Source organism: Cetorhinus maximus, chromosome 22 (assembly GCF_964194155.1).
Source record: "Cetorhinus maximus chromosome 22, sCetMax3.hap1.1, whole genome shotgun sequence".
Taxonomy (NCBI): Eukaryota; Metazoa; Chordata; class Chondrichthyes; order Lamniformes; family Cetorhinidae; genus Cetorhinus; species Cetorhinus maximus.
The window spans coordinates 53,382,323-53,404,909 of NC_135900.1; the positions used below are offsets into that span (position 1 = coordinate 53,382,323).

A 22,587-nucleotide genomic window follows, 5' to 3' on the forward strand; every position below is an offset into this window, starting at 1 on the left:
ATCCTAGGGTGATGGAGACATGGATAGGTAGCTGAAGAATGGAGCAACAGTGGTGAAAATAAAGGCCTCAGTCCAGTTCTTTCGTGTCTTCAATCTCTCATGTCAAGTCCTTTATTCCTAGCTAGCAATATAAAAACAGCTAAAGGCAACTGTTGATGCATTTCATTAGAAAAAGACTATTTTCATTACTCCCCTAATGGGTAAAGCAGACAAGAACACATCTTCTAAGGACAAACATTCTCAGAGATTAACAGCTCTGCCAACATTTACTGAACTGTTCATTCCCAAAGGGATATCTGACAGGGCTTCTGCCATCCTATCTTTAATCTTACAGTCCATGTACAATGCACAACGAAGAACATAATACAAGTCTGCTTTGTGCTGAGAATACCCAATTCCAGCAGAAAGTAAAAGTCATTTTGTAGTTATTCTGTTACTAGTTTGGCAAAACCAAATTACAGAACCCAGCCCCACATGCCCCTCACCCTGCCCCGTCACCACAAATATGTTCAGTCCCTCAGTAATAGCAGCAAGCTTTCCCAGGTCAAATATAAGATGAATTTGGTACAACTCACCGCTCTCTCAATTCTTCAAATAATTCCTCAATCACCCATCCCACTTTACTTCCTCAAAGTGAGAAACTGAAAGTTGGGCTCCCTCGTGGCTCATTGTGTTGTGTAGCTGAGGTAACTGAGGTCCTTGGGTTCATTTCGGAGTGTGTGTTATTAGCTAATCTCAAACCAAGCAAATATGAACTCAATCCAATTAGATTTGGGAGGGGAAAACTGGCTCCTGCTCCTGTCTATCATCTAGTTTGCATGTGGCTGTAAGATGAGGATAGGATAAGGCTCAGCTTTGATAACTAAAAAGACTCATAGCTCGATAACAGTCTGAGCCTCTAGAGCACCTGGAGCTCAGGGAAGCAGATCCCAATAAGGCAAGAATAATTATGAGAAAGGACAGGACAGAAGGATTGAAAGATGAAAAGGATACACTGGAACATATGTTCCTGTACATTAATCTTAGATTTTCCTCCATCAGAGCTCCTCTAGTATGTGTTTGCTCCCTGGACAATATGGGAGGATAGATTGAGGGACAGAAATTAACCACACTGCCTTATCTTTAGGTCATTCACAATAACTTCCAATACAAATTTTGGTTGTGTTTGCACACAAATTGTACACAGATCCTAGACACCTTCTTATACAATCAATATTGTTTCTTACCACTGTGCATACAACATTGCTTCCTCCTGCACTTAGCCTTTTACTTCTAGTTCCTCTCTATGTGGCTGCAGGTAGTAAGTGTGGGGGATGGTGCTTAATGGCAGTAGCCATGGCATCCTGAGGTGGCCTTTGTCTCTGGGAGGATGTAGTGCCAGATGGTGCAGCTTCAGATGCATTTCCCTTGTGGAGTTAAGCCCAGCCAGGCCCTGGCATCTTGTTCATTTTGCAGCCATCAGAGGGGTTTGGAGGAATGGAATAAACATCTCACTGCCCTGAAGAGGTGTCATTGTGCATGTCCACAGCTGCCAGGCCACTGGTACTGGGACTGACTCTGTTTCATCAATGGTCAGTTGGAGAATAGATTGAATCCAATGAAGACTTAAGACTTTGGAGATTATCGTGTCAAGTCTGGTACCCAAAACATCAATGGAACCATTTGCAGCAGCCAATCTGGAAGCTCCAATTGTCCTCAGAGTGCAGGTGAAAACAGCCTTGTATTTTGCTAATGATCAGTCCATGGTCAAATTGCCTATATCCACTTATCCAGGATCATGTGAAAAAAAAATCACTTTAGTGATATCTAGGACAATGGAGCATGCTTCCACAATTGCCTGGTTAGTATGTTAAATGCACTCATTTATATAGTGCCTTTAGGAATAGACACCAAGCATAAATAGAAGATGGGCAATAAATGTTGGCCTAGCCAGCGATGCCCACATCCCATAAATGAATAAAAAATGTTCTGGGAAAGTTGGAGTGTGTGTCAAATGGATCTCAGGAGGCTGATGTGAGGAAATTGTTGGAAAAATGTAATCTGGAGATAGAAACCATGTGGATCCAGTCTGAAGGTAACAAAAACTCGGTTGAACAGAATGTAGAGGTTGAAAAACACCTGGGTTAACCTGAGCTAATATCCAAGGAATGGGATGGAATTGGGGAAAAATCCTTCACACTTCATCTCAGTCTGCAAGGAAGTAAATAAAACCTGAAGTTACATACGTTTATCCAAGTCCAAACATGATTAAATCAATTTATATTTTTGCATCAGTTCTCTGTTAGGAAGGTTTGAGGGGAAATTCATAGGGTTGATTGGATTGGTGTCAGGGAGCAGCCAGATAACACCAAACTGGCTTGCAGAGGACTAAGCCATACAAAGCCAAAAGGGCTCAGGCTGAATTCCTGATCCATGATGAATCTGCTGATCTCAGCAGGGGTAGGAATTGGAGTGCAATAGGCCTCTGGGGGAAAAAAAAAATTGGTCTGGATTTGCACTAATGACTTGATGAAAAGTGGATCTGTATGGAAGCCAGGTTAGGGCATGATTGGGTTCAACTCTGATGTTCCCTACAGTAAAACAGTTTTTAGGCTGAGATAAGCAATTCTTATTTGAGAGAGTTACCAGAGGTGTGTGGGTGCCAAGAGGAAAAACCTTAGGAAATTTTGAGGGGAATTTAAACCATCATTTGGGCCGATTCCCTGATCAACTACTCAGGCATAGAACAACACTCAAAATTCAGCAACTGTGGGCCTTCAGGGCCCTACGTTTTTTCCATCTATTAACCACGGACCTATGCATAGCAGACCAGTGCTCACTGCAAATCCCACTCCAAAGTAAGAGCACCATGAGGTTTGTCAGCAGAGAGTTCTGCAACGATACAAATAATTTTGTATCTGCTTACATCATAACTAACTTGCACTGCACTTAACATACGTTCACTGCAGTGCTGACTCCACGAGCTCCTTTTTAACTGACGTGCTGTAGATGGGGAATGTCACAATGTGACGAAGATGACCATGATGATTGTGAAACACATTTATGATCACTGATAATGGACTGAATTCAGGAGAAGGTAGGGAAGCTCAGTCTTCACTTTATTTTGTAGTTGTCAGAGATGCTAGGAATGAAACTTTATTTCCAGTTTTGTTATGATATCAATTTGAATGATAATTTTGAGACCTTTCTATAGCACCAGAAAATTCTGTTTCAATGTTGTAGCTGGACAGCCAGTTACCATAAGACCATAAGACATAGGAGCAGAAATCAGGCCATTCGGCCCATCGAGTCTGCTCCGCCATTCAATCATGGCTGATAAGTTTCTCAGCCCCATTCTCTCGCCTTCTCCCCGTAACCTTTGATCCCCTTACCAATCAAGAACCCATCTATCTCCGTCTTAAATACACTCAATGACCTGGCCTCCACAGCCTTCTGTGGCAATGAATTCCATAGATTCACCGCTCTCTGGCTAAGTTACATCTAGCATTAGCTCTGTTCCTCTCTCCACAGATGCTGCCAGGCCTGTTAAGTATTTCCAGAATTTTCTGTTTTTATTTCAGTCATATCCAGACTGCAATCAATAAGCCTGAAAGATGGAATCTGCAAACCAGCATTGAGCTGCTGTTTGTAAAGTTATTTTCAACCATTATAAATGCAAATGTTTTCTGTTAGAAAAGCTGAGAACTATATAAATTGAGCTGGCTTCAAACAAGTGGGGGGGTAGGGGGCAGTGGGAGGGTAGTCAGGCGGATGGTGGCAGTTGGAGGGTGCTGTGGAGGGAGTCCCATGCGGTGTCAGGAGGGGTAGGCATGGGGGCTTGGGGGTGTAGGTGTGGGAAGTGATGGGTAGTCTGGGGTATCAGTTCTATAATTACACAGAAGTTAGAAGAGGTTTTAATTCTTCTAACTTTTTCTGGATTTCAGTCAGAACCATCCACAGTTTGTGATTTAAATCATATTTTTGGGTGGCTCTCAGTGCAGGGCCATTGCCCAATGGAAGTTTGAACTCTCCGGGCAAATGCCGTGCAATCCTTACCCAGGGACTTCCGGAGGTGGGGTGGGGTTGGGTTGTTCCCCAGTACATCTTTGGGGACCCACCCAGTTTTACGATTCCCCAAAGCTTAGAAGTCACAGGCTATTAGATGTTTTAAATCCATCCATATGAATCCTGGAATCAGATTACAGCCGTCAATCTCTTTGACCAATCTTTTCGATCATCTGACGTAGTTTCTCTTCGTGTGCCTCGGTGTATCAAAGGTTATTTTCTAATACTCCTGTGAAGCACCATGGGATGTTTCATTACATTAAAAGGTGCTATATAAATACAAGTTGTTGTTTTTAAATTCCCTCCCATGTATATTCATTAAATACTATGGTGTTCACAAGATTGGATTTATTCACATCTTTCCCTAATGAAGTTAGAACTGATCAAGTAGAGAGATGTTGGAGCTGGAAAATGAAACCTCTTTGGGCAGCTACTGTCTGCACCAAGCTCTTTGATCAGGTAGTGAAAGGGAGAATGCAAAGTAAAGCCCACTCTACACTTTCCTAACAGTGTGCCTCAATCCCAATTTAAGAGCACATCCTACGGCCAAAATGGCATTTTTGTATTTTTAACATCAGCTGTTCGTTTGCTTTACAAAAGTAAGCTGGCCAATTTGGTGCCATATTAAGAATAATTTCCTGCTGTCGGCCTGTGGCCATTAGGACCCAGGGTGAGATCACCTAAGATTGTGGGCGGAATTTTCGCAGGGGTCCTTCCAAGCTCCTACTCACATTGCTCCTGTGGGATTGCAAATGGATCTTCTGCCAAAGTTATGGCAATTCTATCCTAGGATTCCTTATGTAAGTTAACAGGCACCACACGTTACATGCCAGAATGGGTGATGACAAAGGCAAATGTTTATTCAATGTTCAAATCCACTCAAAAGCTGACATCTTATTGCCTCTCAGAGCTTTTCATGCAAATTATAGAATTCTATACACAGCAAGTGTGGGAGGGTCACACGATGCTGTGCAACAGAAAATAATTTGCCCTACCAGTGACATCCACAGTGAAAGCATGGTAATTATGACATACACACTGCTGGTTTAAGGGTGATAAATGCCCTGGATTTTGCCATCAGTGTTGAATTACACTTACACTTGCTCACAGACTCTCTGTGGCCTTTTGCACTGAAACTTGTGGTTATTAGAACAACTCTCTCTGGAAATCTGGGACCTGTGTGAACGGGGCAAGCAACAGTGCTTCTCTTTAACCAATCAGATTGAGGAATCTTTATTCAGGCACACAACATCTAAACCAGGGAGTGTAGTTAACTCTAATTAAAGCAAAGTAGAGAGGTAAAGTAAAATGAGATTAATAGAGAGATAAAAGAGACAGAAAGTTGAAAAAATAGGCCCCAACAATAATTAAAATCTGAAGGAATGAGACATCAAACTGTAAGAGTTAATTTTTAGCACCAGAGGGTTTTTTTTGGAAGATATGTCGCTTCATTAAAAATTCACACAATTGAATAGACAAGACCCAACATTTTCTGGTGTGTTTAGTGGGTATCTTGTGGTTAAGTATCACAACTTCATGCCCTTCCATATGTTTCCACACCGAGTGTCTCAGTGAGATACTGTTAACAGTGCAGCTTCTCAAACAGCATGGCAGCTCAGGCAACAACTTCTGATATTTATGTTTAACTGCACATGTGCAGATGCCTTAAGTTTCTATTTGATTTCCTTAATGAGAGATGAGTGCTAATTACCTCAATATTGTTTCTACCACAAAATACAGGCCATTGTGTTATAACATGCATTGATTATTATGACATGGTTAGCACAGCACCACATTCCATCAGCATGTGGCAGCACTGATACACTCCTAATATTCCACTGTTAATACTGGTTTCACCCAGTTAAAGAAGATCATGATTGTGTGACCTGGGTTTGACCTGTTGCTGACTGCTGACTGGGACGCATTCTGTGAATGAACCAACAGTTCAGTGGAAATACGAGGTCTTAGTTGCCAAATGAGTGCATATACGATAGAAAATGTTCACTTCATTTTATCCATTGGAATCTAAATTATTTTTTGTGAATTTAGTGTTCTACAACATGAGGGGTGTTAGTGCTGTGAAGTTTTTTCAGCTTCAGTCTGTTCCTGACCATAGATCACTTTATGCACTTGCAGATGATCATGCACAGATCGTGCTAATGTCTCACAGCAGAGCCTGGTCTTCAATCGTCTTGGAACTCTGCTACCATTGGACCAGGGCCCCGCTCTGCTGAGATCATGTGGTAGTCCCATGCAATGACCAACCAATGTTGCATCTTCCACTGGGCAAAATTAAGTTTGGTACATGGAATGTCAGGGCCCTCATGGACAACCCCAACAGTGACAGATCTGAGTGCCGCATCACCATTGCGGCTCAGGAGCCAACATCACCATTGCAGCCCTAAGCAAGAAACATCAAGAGACTTCACCCGGAATGTGCAGAGGCAGTGAGACAATGGAGAGAGGGTACAAACCTTCAAACGTCTCATCTGCCCAACCCTTCAAGCACCACCTGTCCCACATGTGGCAGTCTGCAGATGGCACATTGGCCTTATCAGCCAGACCTTATCAGAACCATCAAACTAGAGTGGAAGCAAGTCATCCTCATCCCGAGGGAATGCCTAAGAAGGTTAGATTTATTTGATGCACTGGTGTAAAGGCTCGTCTGTTCTTCCAGAAGAGTGCTCAGGAATTCTCATAATTTCTCACAGCCAGTGACTGCTGCCCAATTCAATTAGCCAATTCTACAGTCACAGCTAGAATCAAACAGTGGGAGACATGGAATGGAAATGTTGTGATACTCAACAAGACAGTGCCGAGGAGAATCAGATTCCAAAATAAGCAGTCACTAGGTAAATATCTACTACAGGCTTTTTCAATCATTGGCAGAACTCCCAGCTTTCAACAATGTAAACTATCTCAGCTGCCCCTTTATTTTAAAGGGAAACTATCTTTCCAAAATGTGTTTGTCAAACATATTTGTCTAATTTCGGGAGCAAGAAAAAGAACCTTTAACCATTACTATATGACTTGCAAGTGACACTATAAGATGTTTCGTTGTGTGTTTTTGCAAAGAAACAAGAACAAAGTTTTCCATCATGAAGGTGGCAGCACATCAATTACATGGCACAGTTGTTATAAACTTCTGCCTCGTGTTCAGTGAACTGCTACATGGCGCTGCCTCCCTTTCACCGCCTGTCATAGATCTGGTTATCAGGAGGTCAATGGAACAGACGTTCCAGGAAAACTAAATGATTCAAGGGTTGGAACTCACTAAAGTTGACGTAAGCAAGAAAACAGTATTAGAAAAATAATGGCACCAAAACTAGACAAATCCTATGGACCTGATGGTATCTACCCAGGGTTTTAAAGCAAGTACATGAGGAAATTATAGATGCTTTGAACATGAACTTCTGAGCTCTCTTAATTCAGGAACTGACTCTTTAGGTTGAGAAAATTGCAAACATAACCATTGTTTAGAAAGATAAAAGAGAGAAGCCAGGAAAATATAGACTCATCAGTCTAGCATCCATTGTTGTTGGAATTTATAATTAAGGACAGAGGTGACTGAGCACTTGGAGAAATTTGAGCTGATTAGAGAGATTGATTTATAAAGGATAGATCATGTCTAATGAATTTAATTTAATTTTTTTAAGGAAGTAACTGAAGTAGTAGACTGTGATTATATATGGATGTGGTTTATATGGACTTCCACAAGGCCTTTGATAAGATTCCATGTTACCTTAACTTAAAGCTCATGAATTAAAGGTAAATTATTGACCTGGTTAGGGGATTGGTTAGGTGATAGAAGACAGAGTAGGGATAATGAGTATGCACTCAAATTGGAAGAAAATGATTAGTTTGTCTCTCAAGTATCTGTACTGGGGCCTCTATCATTCACTATATTCATTAATGACTTAGTGATGATTAGATAATGCAATTGAGAAACATTTATCCAAGTTAATTGATGACACCAAGGCTGGTGTCAGAGTGAGTAGTGTAGATGGGAGCCTAAAATTACAAAGAGATGTTGATAGATTAAATAGTCAGCAAAACTGAGGCAGATGGATTTCAACACAAGCAAGTATGAAGACATCCATTTTGACCAAAATAGGATAAATACAAATATTTCTTAAATGGTGAAAAGCTTGGAACAGTGGAGGTCCAAAGAGATTTCAGGATCCATGTACACCGATCATGGAAATGTAGTGGTCAAGTACGAAATATAATCTAAAAGGCTAATGAAATGTTATCGTTTATACCTAGCAGGCTAGAATATAAAGGGAGGAAGGTTTGCTACAGCTGTACAAAGACTACGGGTGGAATTATCCCAGATTTGCACTAAGTGCAGTTGTAGGGGGAGTGCAGCCACAATGGTTACTTCTCCATGCAATATCATCACAAACCCCACCGCATTAATTATGCATTCCCAGGAAACATGCAGTTTTGATGGTGGGCGGGGTCCGATTCGCACACCACGCCATCACCTCTCCGCTTCATCACGCCGGGCGCCATCTTTAAAGTACAGCCATGATCACACCTCTCAGTGCTACCAGCCCAGGACCGCTGCAACTAAGATATGGCCCCGAAAGGCAAGAAGACTGCAGCCCCCAGGTTTAGTGACACATCCCTGGAGCACTGTTTGGATGCTATGGAGGCCCACCGTAATGTCCTCTACCCCACTCAGGCCGCAGTGGGGGCAGCAACATTACCACTCCGGCTTGGTAGCAATGATCAGTGCCAATGCTGCACAGAAGAGGTTGGCCATCCAAAGCAGACAGAGGATAAATGATCTCATCCATTCCGCCAGGGTAAGGCAACCATCTCATCACTCTAAACTCTCACTCAAGCCCATCACACATTCCCTGGCATCTCACTCGCTGCCAGCTCAAGGGACATCACCAATCGCTCTTTCACACACGCTCACATCTCCATCTGGCCTCATCTCCTCTGCAGACTGCCTCCACAGCCCTCACCATCTTGACGCCACTTGCACAGATCAACATGTGTCCCCACACACACCCTGGGATACCCCCCTTCTCCAGTACAGCCCTCACCCTGCAGCCTCTTCCCTTACCTGAGGCTGCTTCTCCCCTTTCTCCAAGCAAGCTCTAGCCCTGCAACTGTACAAAGTCACCCTGCCTTATAGCTGGTCTGGTAAGGTAGAAACCTGCCCATGAGCCTCCTAAAAGTGATGTGGAGCTGCCTGCGGAGCCTGGCGCTGATGGCTGCGAGTGCTGTCCGAAGCAAGATAGGCAAACAAACCTTGAAGTCCCGAGCGAATTGCAGCTCGCCAGGTGCACGTCACTTATGTGTAGTCGTGAAACACGTGGGTGTGGCGGACGACCCAGCGTGGGTAGATGAGTCCGGCAGGCTAGCCTTATATTGATACACAGATGTATTACAATGAGGTTACCGACGTCCGATGGCAGGAAACGCGGCCCGCCATTAGCAGCTGATCGCAAATTGATTTCATATCACTGTGAAACCGATCTTTCGCCTTCTCGCCATATTGTCCACTCACGCCGCCGAGCACGCCCGAGCCAGCAGGCACAGAAAATTTCACCCTACGTCTGGAGTAGTGTGTGCAGTTCTGGGCATAGCATCTTATGTCATGAAACTATTAATGTATATATTATTGGAAAATATTTTTCTTTTAAAATAGAGGTTTAGTCTGTGGGTGTGTCTTAATTGGATTAAAGCCAGCTAGTCTGGGTGCTTTGATGTGTACTAGTTTTGAGATGTAAGAGAGAGAGCATGCATTTCCGTTTTTTGAATAGGACATTCAAGAAGTGGGGTGAAAACTGACACCTATCTAGCAGAGACCAAGCAATATGTTTATATTATTAATAAAATTGGTACTATGAAAGGGGTTTTATTGTTAAAAGGTGGAGTTCAAAGAGGCTGGTAATACAATGAGAATTTACATTCAATGGGGATGGTAGATATAACTTCAGCAGTTTTCATGATGCAGAGCAGAGGCAATGTGAGATCAAAAGGCAGCTGTAAGTTTCCAAAGGAACCAAAGTGAAAAGAACCTCATTTTGAATTCGTAAGGTGAAAATGCTTTGCCTGATGTTTGGTTAAGTCTATGGGTTGCTGTTGCCTTAATGGAGATTAGTTTGGGAACTTGTTAAAAGTCATGATAGTAGTAATGTGTAGCCATGTGGGGAGGTGATGGCATAGTGGTATTTTCACTGGACTAGTATTCCAGAGACCTAGGGTAATGCTCCGGGAACCCGGGCTCAAATCCCATCACGGCAGATGGTTAAATTTGAATTCAATAAAAAATCTGGAATTTAAAGTCTGATGAAGACCACAAAACCATTGCCAATTGTTGTTAAAACCCATTTGGTTCACTAATGTCCTTTAGGGGAGGAATCTGCTGTCCTTACCTGGTCTGGCCTAGCCGAAATGTGACTCCAATGTGGTTGACTCTTAAATGACCCCTGAACAAGGGCAATTAAAGAAGGACAATAAATTCTGGCCTAGTCAGAGATGCCCACATCCATGAACAAATTAAAAAAAATTAACTTGTGTAAATTAATAAAATGTTTCATTTAGTTTAATATAAAACCTCTCGAGAACTAGTGGTCTGATTCCTGAATTTAGAGTTGCATCTCAAACATACCACTTAAAATATAGGTTATGACAGTTTAATGATTCCCTGTGGGATATTTAAATAACTCAACTGCTGGGTCATAACAATTGGAAGCTGTGCCGCGATAAATTATATTTCTAATTTCTTGATTTGTTTGGAATTGGTGAGTCTTAAGGTTACGAGTACGAGGGGCACTTTGAATTCAGGAGTTGGTAAAGTATTTTAGAAGTTGTGAGACTGCAGGATGGCTTTGGCAATTGCTAAGACTTGTCTGGGAGTAGAAGATATAACTCTATTTTGGTTTGTGAAAATAATGAAAAGTAAGTTAACAGAGTTGGCAGTTAAGTTAAAATTAGGGTTACCTGAGGCTGCTAGGAAATCAAATAGAATTAAAAGTATAGCACAGCATCACAGCACAGGTTGGAAGTGAAACCTGACACTAGTGAGTCACAGCTGGAGGTAGCGAGACTTCAGTTGCAAATGAAAAATCTTGAATTAGAAGCAAAGGACAGAGAAATGGCTTTTAAAAGGGAGAAAAGAGAGAGAGAGAGAGAATTCCATTTGAAAATGTTGGCAGTTAACAAAAAGAGATGCCAGTAGCTGAGGAAGGGTTTATCTCTAGAGTAGAACCCAGTGGGGAGATGTTTAAGTTTGTAAAAGCTCTTCGAATGTTTGAGGAAAAAGATATTGAAGCATTCTTTATTTCATTTGAGAAGCTAGCTAAACAGATGAAATGGCCACAGGAAAACTGGACATTATTATTACAGTCAAAGTTGTTAGGTAGGGCGCTTGAGGTATATGCTTCGTTATCAGAAGAAATGTCGGTGAATTATGATGTGGTGAAAAAGGCTATTTTGAGTGCATATAAGTTGGTTCCTAAAGCATACAGGCAGAAATTTAGGAATATGAGAAAACAGTGTGGGCAAATTGTATTGAGTTTGAAAGAGTAAAGCAAAGTAATTTTGACCGGTGGATACGGGCATTAAAAATAGAAACAACTGATGCAGCTCTCAGGGAAGTAATTATTTTGGAAGAATTTAAAGATTCAGCCCCTTCAGTAGTGAGAACTCATGCAGAGGAACAGAGGGTTGATTCTGTAAAACAAGCAGCAGAAATAGCTGATGATTATGAGTTAGTTCATAGAGCTAAACGTTTTTTTCATCACCCTTTCAAATTGGAAAAGGATAAAAAGTGGGACAGTGAAGGGAAGGCAGGTAGTCAGGGAAGAGAAGGAATAGCTGGAAGTTCCCAGGAAGTTTTTTCTCAGAATAAAAAGGAAGGTGCTGAAGGTAGAAGTAACATTCGAAAATTGAGGTGTTTTCATTGTAATAAAGCGGGGCACACAAAGTCACTGTGCTGGAAACTGGAGGAAAAATCTGTTGGAATTGTTTCTGCACTGGGGTGCAGAAAAGCTCTGGAAGTAAAAGTACTGTGGGTTTATGAGGTTCAGGCACAGGAGAAATAAGTGGTATGTGTACAGTTGAAACAGGGAGAATCAGTAAAAGGTAGGAAGTGGGAATGTGTTCACAGTTTACTCAAGAAAATTCGGAGGAGCAGGTTGCAGCAATATTTAAAGATTTTGTATGTGAAGGGAAAGTCTTTCGATGTGTACAGGGTGGAGTAGGTACGGATGTTAAAATTTTAAGAGATGCAGGGGGTAGTCAATCCTTAATATGTGGGATAGTGATATTTGTTGTCCAAAGGGAGTGTTGCAGGAGATGGTAATAATAAGTGGGGTTCATGGAGATGCTAAATCTATTCCATTGTGGAAGGTAAATTTAAAGAGCAAATGGAAGATTGGTGAAGTTATCGTTGGAGTGGTGGAAAAATTGCCCATTGCAGGGGTTCAATTTATTCTGGGTAATGATATAGCTGGATCACAAATGTGGGTGATGCCTATGGTAGTCGAGCACCCTGTAGAAGTGTTTTCAACAGAAGTGCTTCAGAAGGAACGCCCTGGATTGTTTCCTGATTGTGTTATAACAAGTTCAAAAACCCATAGGGAAGAATAAAATAAACATGTGTAGGCAGTTCAAAGGCAAGAAGAAGGTGTCAAAATCCAATTGGCTGGCACTGTATTTGATAACGTTGTTCAAGATGAAGGAATACAGGACAATTCAGCTGAAAAGTTTAACTCAAAGAGATTAGTGGAATTACAGAAAAATGATCAGCAATTAAAACAGTGCTATCAGAAAGCTTATTCAGAAACTGAAGTAAAATGTATTCCAGTATGTTATTATCTTCGGGAAGGTATTTTGATGAGAAAGTGGCGGTCAGATCATGTCTCAGCAAATGAAAGCTGGAGGGAGGCACATCAGATTGTTATCCCATTTGGGGATAGAAATACAATTCTGAGAAATGCTCATGAAATTCCAATTGGGGGAAATTTAGGAATTAGGAAAACACAGGAAAAGATACAGAGGCTTTTTTTTTTCGCCAGGATTGCATCGGGATGAAGTCAAATTCTGTAGAACCTGTTATACATGTCAAATAATAGGGAAACCACAAGCAGAAATTAAGCCGGTGCCTTTAATCCCAATACCAGCATTTGACAAACTTTTTACCAGGGTCATGATTAATTGTGTAGGACCCCTCCCTAAGACAAAGTGGACATCAGTATTTATTGACATTAATGGATATGTCTACCACGTTTCCTGAAGCGATACCTTTAAGGAATATTACAATTAAGAATGGTGAAGGAGTTAATATAACATCTTTTTCACAAGACATGGGAAGGAACTTCCCCTCCATCTGGGGTGGGGAGGGGGGGGTGGGGTGAGTGCAGGAGCGGGTGCGCCGCCATTTTACATGTGCGGGCCAATTAAGGCCTGCCCAGCATGACGTCCGCCAGGGAGCGCTATGCACTCCCTATGTGGGCGGTGGGGGGGGAGATTCCCTCAGCCAAGAGTGCGCTCTTTCGCCCATGCACGTAAATGAGCGCATTCATCTCCCTGAGGCTAAGTGTTGGCTCAGGGAGATTGGCGCCAAGTTTTAAAATGGTGAAAGGGCAAGAATAAAACTTCCCTGACATGTCCCCACATGTGACGCTGTCACAGGAGTTGGGACATGTCCATCACTTTTAATCAAACATTTATTACATTTTTAAAAACGCTCATGAAACCTTAGCCCACCCATGGATGGGGTTTCATGCTTTTTTTGAAGCCTGCCAGGGTTCCTGACCTGCTCGCCAACTTTAAGGCTGGATGGACAGGTCCATTAATGAGCTTAATTACTTTTTAAATGGCCTCAATAGACCACTGACAGGTCGGCGGGCGCACTGCTGATTCAGCTGGCGCCCCCGCTGACCTGAAAATTGAAATGACACGGGGTGATGTCGGGAATTCCGCCCGATGTCATCCCTGGTCAGCGAGTGGGCCCTGCCCCCCCACTTGCCGACCTAAATATCCTGGCCATGTTTTACCTGAGGAAATACAATCAGATCAGGGGTCAAATTTCATGTCACAGCTGTTTAAGGAAGTAATGAATAGTTTGGGGATAAAACAGTTTAAGTCAACAGCTTATCATCTGGGGCCATAAGGAGCTTTGGAAAGATGACATCAAACTTTAAAAACTATGATAACAGCACACTGTCAGGGTTATGCACAGGATTGGGATGGAGGAATTCCATTTTTGTTATTTCCTATTAGAGACGCTCCTATTGCATCGACTGGTTTTAGCCCTTTTGAACTAGTTTATGGTCATGAGGTAAGGAGACAACTGAAATTGAGTCATGAAAAATTGGTGGGTCAAAATTCAGAAACTGCTCTCCTGGATTACATATCAACTTTCAGGGAAAGATTGAACAGAGCATGTGAGTTGGCTAGGGAACATTTAAAGATATCACAGCAGATAAGAAAGCAGATAAGAAAGCTAAAAGTTGCAGTTTTGTTTCTGGACAGAAAGTACAAGTGTTGTTACCAGTATGAGGTGATTCATTAAATGCAAGATTTAGTGGACCTTACAGGATTGAAAAGAAGTTGAGTGAAGTAAATTACTTAATAAATACTCCAGATAGAAGAAAGAAGCAGAGGGTGTGTCATGTATACATGTTTAAAAAGTACTTTGACAGAGAAGAGGAACAAAAAGAGGTATTAGTGGTGGTGAATGATGAGAAAGAGGTAGAAGTGCAGGATCCTGAAATTGATCTTCCTCTAATCAAATTGGATAATGAGGGGGCGCTTGAAAATTTAATGAAATATTGAGTTACCTTCCAAACAAGTGTCAAAGTGATTTGGAAAAGCTATTGCTGTCACACAGACCTATTTGTGGAAATAAGTTGGGAAAGACACAATTAGCTTTACATGAGGCATGTATAAAATTGTCATCTTCAATTAGGCGACAACCTTATAGATTAAAGTTATCACAAGTACAAAAAGAAATTGATTTAATGCTTCAAAATGATATCATTGAGTCTAGTTGCAGTAACAGGAGTTTGCCTATTCTATTGGTACCGAAACTAGATGGAACACAAAGACTGTGTGTGGGCTATCGAAAGGTAAACGAGGTGACAAAAGCGGTTTCATATCCCATACCACGGCTGGAAGATTGCATTGGGAAAGTGGGGCAATCGAAATTTATCACAAAGATTGACTTGCTAAAAGGATATTGGCAGGTACCATTCGCGGAGAAAGCAAAGTTGTAATGCCAAGTGGACTATATCAGTTTAAAGTCATGTCATTTGATATGAAGAATGCACCTGCGACATTTCAAAGACTAATAAACAAAGTAATTGCAGGTCTAAGCAATTGTGTGGTTTATATTGATGATCTAATCGTTTTCAGTCAGACATGTGAGGGGCATTTACAGCATCTGGAAGAATTATTTACTCGACTACAAGAAGCTAATTTGGTGATGAACTTGGTTAAAAGCGAATTTGCAAAAGCGCAAGTTACATATCTAGACCGTACCATTAGGTGTGGTAAGATGGCTCCGAGAGAGGCAAAAGTCAACGCTATCATGGATTTCCCAGTGCCTACAACAAAACGAGAAGTTTTGAGATTTCTGGGCATGAGTGGGTTTTATTGGAAATTTGTACCAAATTTTAGCCAAATGGCCAATTTTAAAAAAGAACAAAAAGTTTCAATGGACACTGAAGTGTCAGAAGTCATTCAATAGTTTGAAAACTGTATTAACTATGACACCAGTTTTGACAGTACCCAATTATGCCAAGCAATTCAAGTTGGCCGTTGACGCAAGCGATATAGGTATTGGGGCTGCACTATTACAAGAAGATGACACTGGAATTGAAAAACGGAAGCTGAATGTACAACAGAGAAGATATTCAATGATCGAAAAAGAGACTTTGAGTTTGATGTTAGCATTGCAGCATTTTGAAATTTATGTTGCAAACAATTCATCAGAAACAATTGTTTATATAGGCCATAATCCTTTGAAATTTTTGGACAAATTTCGAGACAAAAGTGCAAGGCTTTTCAGATGGAGTCTATTATTACAACCATTTAATCCACATATTATACATATTTCTGGAAGAGAAAATCTGTTCGCAGATGTGTTATCAAGAATTTGAAGCTTAAAAGGAAATTGGATATTTTTAAAACCTAGACATTGAACTGGAGTGATTTCTGTTGATGCCAAGGGCTATATTTATATTGTTATGTTAATGCATGCATCTGGTAATGTAATAGTGTAATAAGTATAGGAGATAGAGAGATGGGTGTCTTTTATAATTACGATGGTTCATTTTTTGATAGAGAGGGGGAGGTCATGAATATCATATTATAATGTATATCATATCATATCATAATGTATATCATATTATTGGAAAATATTTTTCTTTTAAAATTTGTTAAAAATTACAATAGTAGTAATTTGTAGCCATGTGTATATATCTTTTAACCTGTGTAAATTAAAAAAAAGTTTCATTTTGTTTAATGTAAAACCTTGATAACTGGTGGTGTGATTCCTGAATTTAGAATTGCATCTCAAACATAACAGTTAAAATTATAGGTTATGACAGTTGTTTAAAGTTTTCCTCCAGGATTTTTAAATAACTCCACTTTACCAACTCTATTGGTCATAACATTTGATGTGTACTAGTTTTGAGATATAAGAGAGGTAGAGTACATTTGCATTTTCATTTAGTTTAATATATAACCTTGAGAACTGGTGGTCTGATTCCTGAATTTAGAGTTGCGTCTCAGACACTTAAAATATAGGTTATGACAGTTGTTTAAAGTTTCCCTCTGGGATTTTTAAATAACTCAGCTTTACCAACTGTTGGGTCATAACACCTTAATGATGTGTTGGCCTTGAAAGGAATGCTGTGCAGATTCATCAGAGCGTTACCTCTTCAATGGTTAAAATATGAAGAGAGATTACATAAATTAATTAGTTGTGCATTCCCTGGGATATCGAAGGTTATTGGGTGTTTTCATCAAAATGTTCAAGATTTTGAAAGGAACAGATAGGGCAGATAGAGAGAAACATATTCCATTGCTGGAGAATCCAAGACAAGGGGGCATAACCTAAAAGTCAGAGCCAGGCCATTCAGCAGAGAAGTCAGGAAACATTTTTTCACAAAAAGGGTGGTAGTAGTTTGAAAGTCTCTCCCATAAAAAACAATAGATGTTAGCTCAATTAATCATTTTAAATCTAAGATCAATAGATTTTTTGCTGGCCAAAGGTAATAAGGGATATGGAGCCAAGGTGGGTGAATAGAGTTAAGATACATATCAGCCAGGATCTTGCTGAACAGATAAACCGTGTCAAGGGGCAGGATAGCGTATTCCTATTCCTATGACACAGCAATGGTGTGCTAGCATGCTGAAAAAACAACACATGACTGACAACATGACACAAGTTAGCATCTTCAATCTTCTCTCCTTCAAATCTTTCTTACTGTGACTTTGTGAGCTCAGGAATAGACTACGCACTTCTCGGAAGGGAAGGATTTTTATTATTTAACAAATGCAAATCCCCAAAGCCAAGCGATAGCCTCATTTGTTCAGTTTAAGATGATTAGTTCGCCAGTTAGTCTGCAGAGGGGACATTCCTCTGTAAGAGGAATGAAAAGGGAACAATTGAAACTTCTCTCCTTTTAAAATACAAAGGATGTAATCCCATAGCACAACATCATCGCATATGGAAGAGCAAGCTATCTTCATGCCACTGTATCCATTGAATAGGGAGAATGGAGTTGATCATGACTGGACTAGCACCGAAGAAACCTTGAAGTTTAGTTAACTCAATTTCAGGATGGGGAGTGGGTTTGAGTTGACTGACTGTACCAATGAAAATGTGTGTCAGATAAGCCTCAGAGGGCATTCTCAGATTCTCAAATTGTTTGATCAAAATGGCCAGAAAGTAATGACAACTGAGGGTTGCCAAATAATAGGAAATAAATTATTGCCACATAAATATGAAGTCCATTGATATTAATATGGTTCTCCTTCTTCCTGTATAGCAAGAAACCTTAAATAATGAATGAAAATAACACAATTTATGGATTTTTCTTTAACTTTCTTTGCAATTTAACCCACTCCCTCTACATACAGAACTGATGTAAAAGAACTTACCATCAAAACTATCTAGTGGTATTGAATTTAATTTTTTTCTATAAATGATCCTAAAATAACTTGCCATAGAAACTTGACTGGAGCAGCCTTGGTGGCCATTTTAGGATGTTCAGATCACCGCAAGCACAGCTTGTGCTGCAGAACAAGTTTTTTTTACAATGAGTTTTCAGATTTTTAACAAGCTAAAATCTATCTTATGACCCTGATCTCATAATATTCTCTCTCTGGATATGGCAAATAGTTCATCCAGGCATTTTTCCTTTGCAATTTCACCCATTTAAAAAGGATTTCATGTAACCACATTTGGCAGGGAATTCATAATCTGTTGTGATGCACAACGTGATCCAGGTTTAATCAATGTTCCGATCTCAGTCTTGGTGGAGGTACAGATGCTACATTTGGTTTCTGCTCCCTTAAGAATGGGGAAACGGAAGTGCTGCTCCTGAGGAACTCTGCTAAAAAATGTGTATGTGTGACTATCGGATGAAGATAAGATTAGGCTAATTTATGTTCCCCACCCCCATCTTTGAATGACTGTCTACACTCATTTATGAAGCCTTTTGTGAAGTATAACCACCTGAGTGAAGTACTGAAAGTCTATGGATACTCCTGAAACTATGACTCAGCATTTACCAAAACCTTCAGTAGACAAAAAAAGAACATTCATAAAGATAAAAAAAGGATCACTGTTGTGCACCTATTTTATCACATCAGAAAACAATGCATCAGAATACAGCACAAGTGATGACACCTGCCAGCTCAACCTAAAGCTATTGATTTTTGCAGTGTATTTTGCACAAAATCATTAACTATACTTTGCAGAAATGTGACTATTTACTGTAGTGTTCCCATCAATCTTGCTTTCCTATAACTGGCTAATGTGGGATTCCTCGCCTCCTGGTCTAGAGCAGCAAAATCACCATGGTTACCTCTTTGAGGTCCAAAGAAACAGCACTGAGTCGTTCATTTTCAGACTGGACATTGACCACAACTGTCCTGGCTTGTTTCAGCTCTGTCTGCAGCTCCAGAATCTTACTGAGGTAATACGCCTCCTTTGATGCAGACTCCTGCAGAAGAGTCTCCTCACGGGACTCGCCATCTTCTGCGACTTTACGATGGTTTGAATATGCCTGTCCAAATGCCTGAAATATAAATGCAATAATATCTTTAAGCCTTTTTGATGGTGCACACACAAGATCATTGAGCATTACTTGTAACTGGTTAACAAATAACTTTACGTGTAGAATTAAAGCTATCCAAATCGATTTTATATATAGTATGACATGTAGCTATGATTACATTACAAGGCAGTAAAACATTGCAACAGCTCGGCATTGTACAAAACATGAGAGCTGCAAAACAGCAATAAAACTCAGATTTGCTGATCTGACAGAACCCTGCAAATAATTCTTTACCCCAGCAGTGATGCTAAGGACACTCTTGACAGGTTGAAAAGCACAAAGAAAAAAATCATTGTGCATATCCTAGTCACAGGGGAAATTTGCTAGATGTATTGACCAGGATTTTGCAGTAAAAGCATGAGTGAAGCTGCTAAGTGTAACTAGGAGAATAATCTCTGGAAAACCACATGTGCAATTAAATGTGAAAATCAGGAAGTTACTGTCCAAGATGCCCTGCTCCTCCAGAGATTATGTAATAACAGTGTCCCTCTGAGACACTCACCATTGAAATACATGGAACGGTATCATGTTTTCCTTATACCTGATGTATACACACTAATCGTGCCAGAAAAGTTGAGGTTTGTCCATTCCTAAGTAAATTTTAATGGCATGATATGTCACTTTCTGCTGTCCAATCCTAAACGTGGTGACTGATGCTAGGATTGAATCATTGGAAAGCAGAGATCAAAACCCCCAGAACCTGCTATTTATGACTCAGTGCTAACTGCTCTGTTAGGAGGGAAAAGGGTTGTTTTTCACATATAGAATTGTAGTTTGGTTACAGTACAGGAGGAAACTATTTGGCCAACTATCTGTAAGAGTTACTCAGCTAGTCCCGCTCCCTTGCCTTTTTCCCCATAGCCCTACAATTTTCTTTCTACTCAGATAATTATCCAATTCCCTTTTGAAAGCCATGATGGAATCTGCCATCACCACACTCAGGCAGAGTATTCCAGGACCTAACCACTCGCTGCTTATGTTGTTTTTGCTTCTTTTGTCAAGCACCTTAAATGGTTCAATGCCGCTCCAATCTTGCTTCTTATCGATCATTCTGAACTTTGAAAGATTTTTTTGAGATTGATTATTTCAATATCCAGATTATGGATTATCTAGAGTTGTGGAACACCATCACCAGCAAACCACTGAGTCTGAGGAAACAGCAACAGAACTGGCAATGCTGCAGCTTAGGAGCACTTCTGGTGCTAGATCAAAGGAATCTGGATTCCAATCTCATTAAAAACTCAACCATTGGCTCTCAGAAAATATCAGCACTGTCAAATAATTATATAAAATGATGTGCTGTGCAAAGTGCAGTCATTCCCATTACTATGTACAATGACAACCCACTTTGCTCCAGCTGAAGATGTCCTCCTACACAGCCAACTACACTCATTAACTATTAATGGTGGGAGAATTTACTGGCAATTGTTTTGTTCAAGGGCCAAGAAAGACACACTACACTGTGGTTATACACAGATGAATCTTCGTTACTTGCGGCATCATAATTTCTGAATATGCATGTTCTGTCTCTCACATTTGCAATAATATTGCACATTTGGAATCTATTTGGTGCAGCCTCTTCCACTGCACTTCCACAAAAAATATAAAATAATGTTAATGGCAGAGTTTATAATTTTAATGCTTGGTGATCAAACCTCAAAAAGAAACACGTACATTAGGAATGCTACAGAAAAGAGCAACATGATTAACAGGTACAGTGGGGAGGGTTAAGAAGAAACTTTAGAGAAGATTAAACAGAAAATACTGGAAATACTCAGTGGATGTGAACTGACTGGCGCCTAAAGCGCTCGAGTATGGATTAACGTGGGAGTATGAATGGACAGAACTGGAAAAGATAGAGATTGAACGTGTTTAAGCAAATACAGAAGCAGAGAAAGGGGAAGGGGGGAAAACAATAGGGGAGGTCAGTGATGGCGTGGAAGGCAGGAAAGATTCAATGACAAAGGGGATGATGGTGCAAGGCAAAAGGCAGTGATAATGGAACAAATAAAGAAAGAAAAGATAGGTCTAGAGGAGCTGTAATTGGGAATAGGAGTTTGGAGAGTAGCAGTTAAAGCGTTATCTAAATATAAGTTACATGATATAGATAAGATAAAATAACAGACAAAATACTATTTGTGCCCTCTTCAACTTCCAATGACAGAATCTATATTCACATGGATTCAGGGTTGCTTAACAGACAGAAAACAGAGGATAGGAATAAATGGGTCATTTACAGGTTCGCCGGGTTTATTGAGTGGAATTCTGCAAGGGTTCATGCTTGGGTCTCAGTTACTTACAATCTTTATCAATGGCTTAAGGAGCTCTTGTGGTGTAATGGTAGCGTCCCTACTTCTGGACCAGAAGCTCTTAGGTTTAAGTCTCACTCTAGGACTTGATGGCCATGGGAAGTGTGTGCGTAATGTGTCCAAACAGGTTGATCATCTGCCTGTAAATCCTTCCAACATGCCTGATGGCAGGCAGTAAGAGCGGGAGAGTTTGCTGGTCAGCCATACTGCAGAAGTTAATGGAAAACCAGTACAATACTATGCCAAGCATGATCATAGACCAATACAACAGAAGTCCATTAGTCACCATTACCCTCTTAGGGCATGGTACCTGAAGGGGGAGGAGGATCAATGACTTAGATGTCAGGACCAAGTGTAATATATCCAGGTTTGCTGGCAATACAAAGCTAGGTGGGAAAGTAAGCTTTGAGGGTGACAAAGGGTCTGCAAAGGGACATAGAAAGACTGAGAGGTTGGGCAAGGTGATGGAGAAGAGAAAAAGGTGGTGGAGAAGAATGGATATGCGGAATATTTTTAAAAGTAGTAAAAGTTGGTATTCAGAGGGATTTGGTGTCCTTGTATACAAATCATATGGTTACCATGCAGGTTTTTGTTTTGCTCTTTCACAGGGTGTGGGCATCGCTGGCTAGGCCAGCATTTGACTTGCCCATCCCTAATTACCCTTGAGAAGGTGGTGGTGAACTGTCTCCTTGAACTGCTGCAGCCCATGTGGTGTAGGTACATCCACAGTGCATTTTTAGAGGGAATTCCAGGATTTTGACCCAGTGACAGTAAAGCAACGGTGATATATTTCTAAGTCAGGATGGTGAGTGGCTTGGAGGGGAACTTGCAGGTGGTGATGTTCCCATGCAACTGCTGCCCTTGTCCTTCTAGGTGGTAGAGGTCACAGGTTTGGAAGGTGCTGTCAAAGGAGTGTT

General features: G+C 40.7%; 1 protein-coding gene across 1 annotated transcript in view; it reads right to left on the reverse strand.

The window, feature by feature from the left end:
* LOC144696700 (protein bicaudal D homolog 1-like) overlaps positions 1 to 22,587 on the reverse strand; it is a 259,120-nt gene that overhangs the window by 119,992 nt on the left and 116,541 nt on the right. The window contains exon 2 of the mRNA XM_078568325.1: positions 19,110 to 19,322. Coding sequence (XP_078424451.1) covers positions 19,110 to 19,322 — 213 coding nt within the window. The remainder of the gene's footprint in view (positions 1 to 19,109; positions 19,323 to 22,587) is intronic.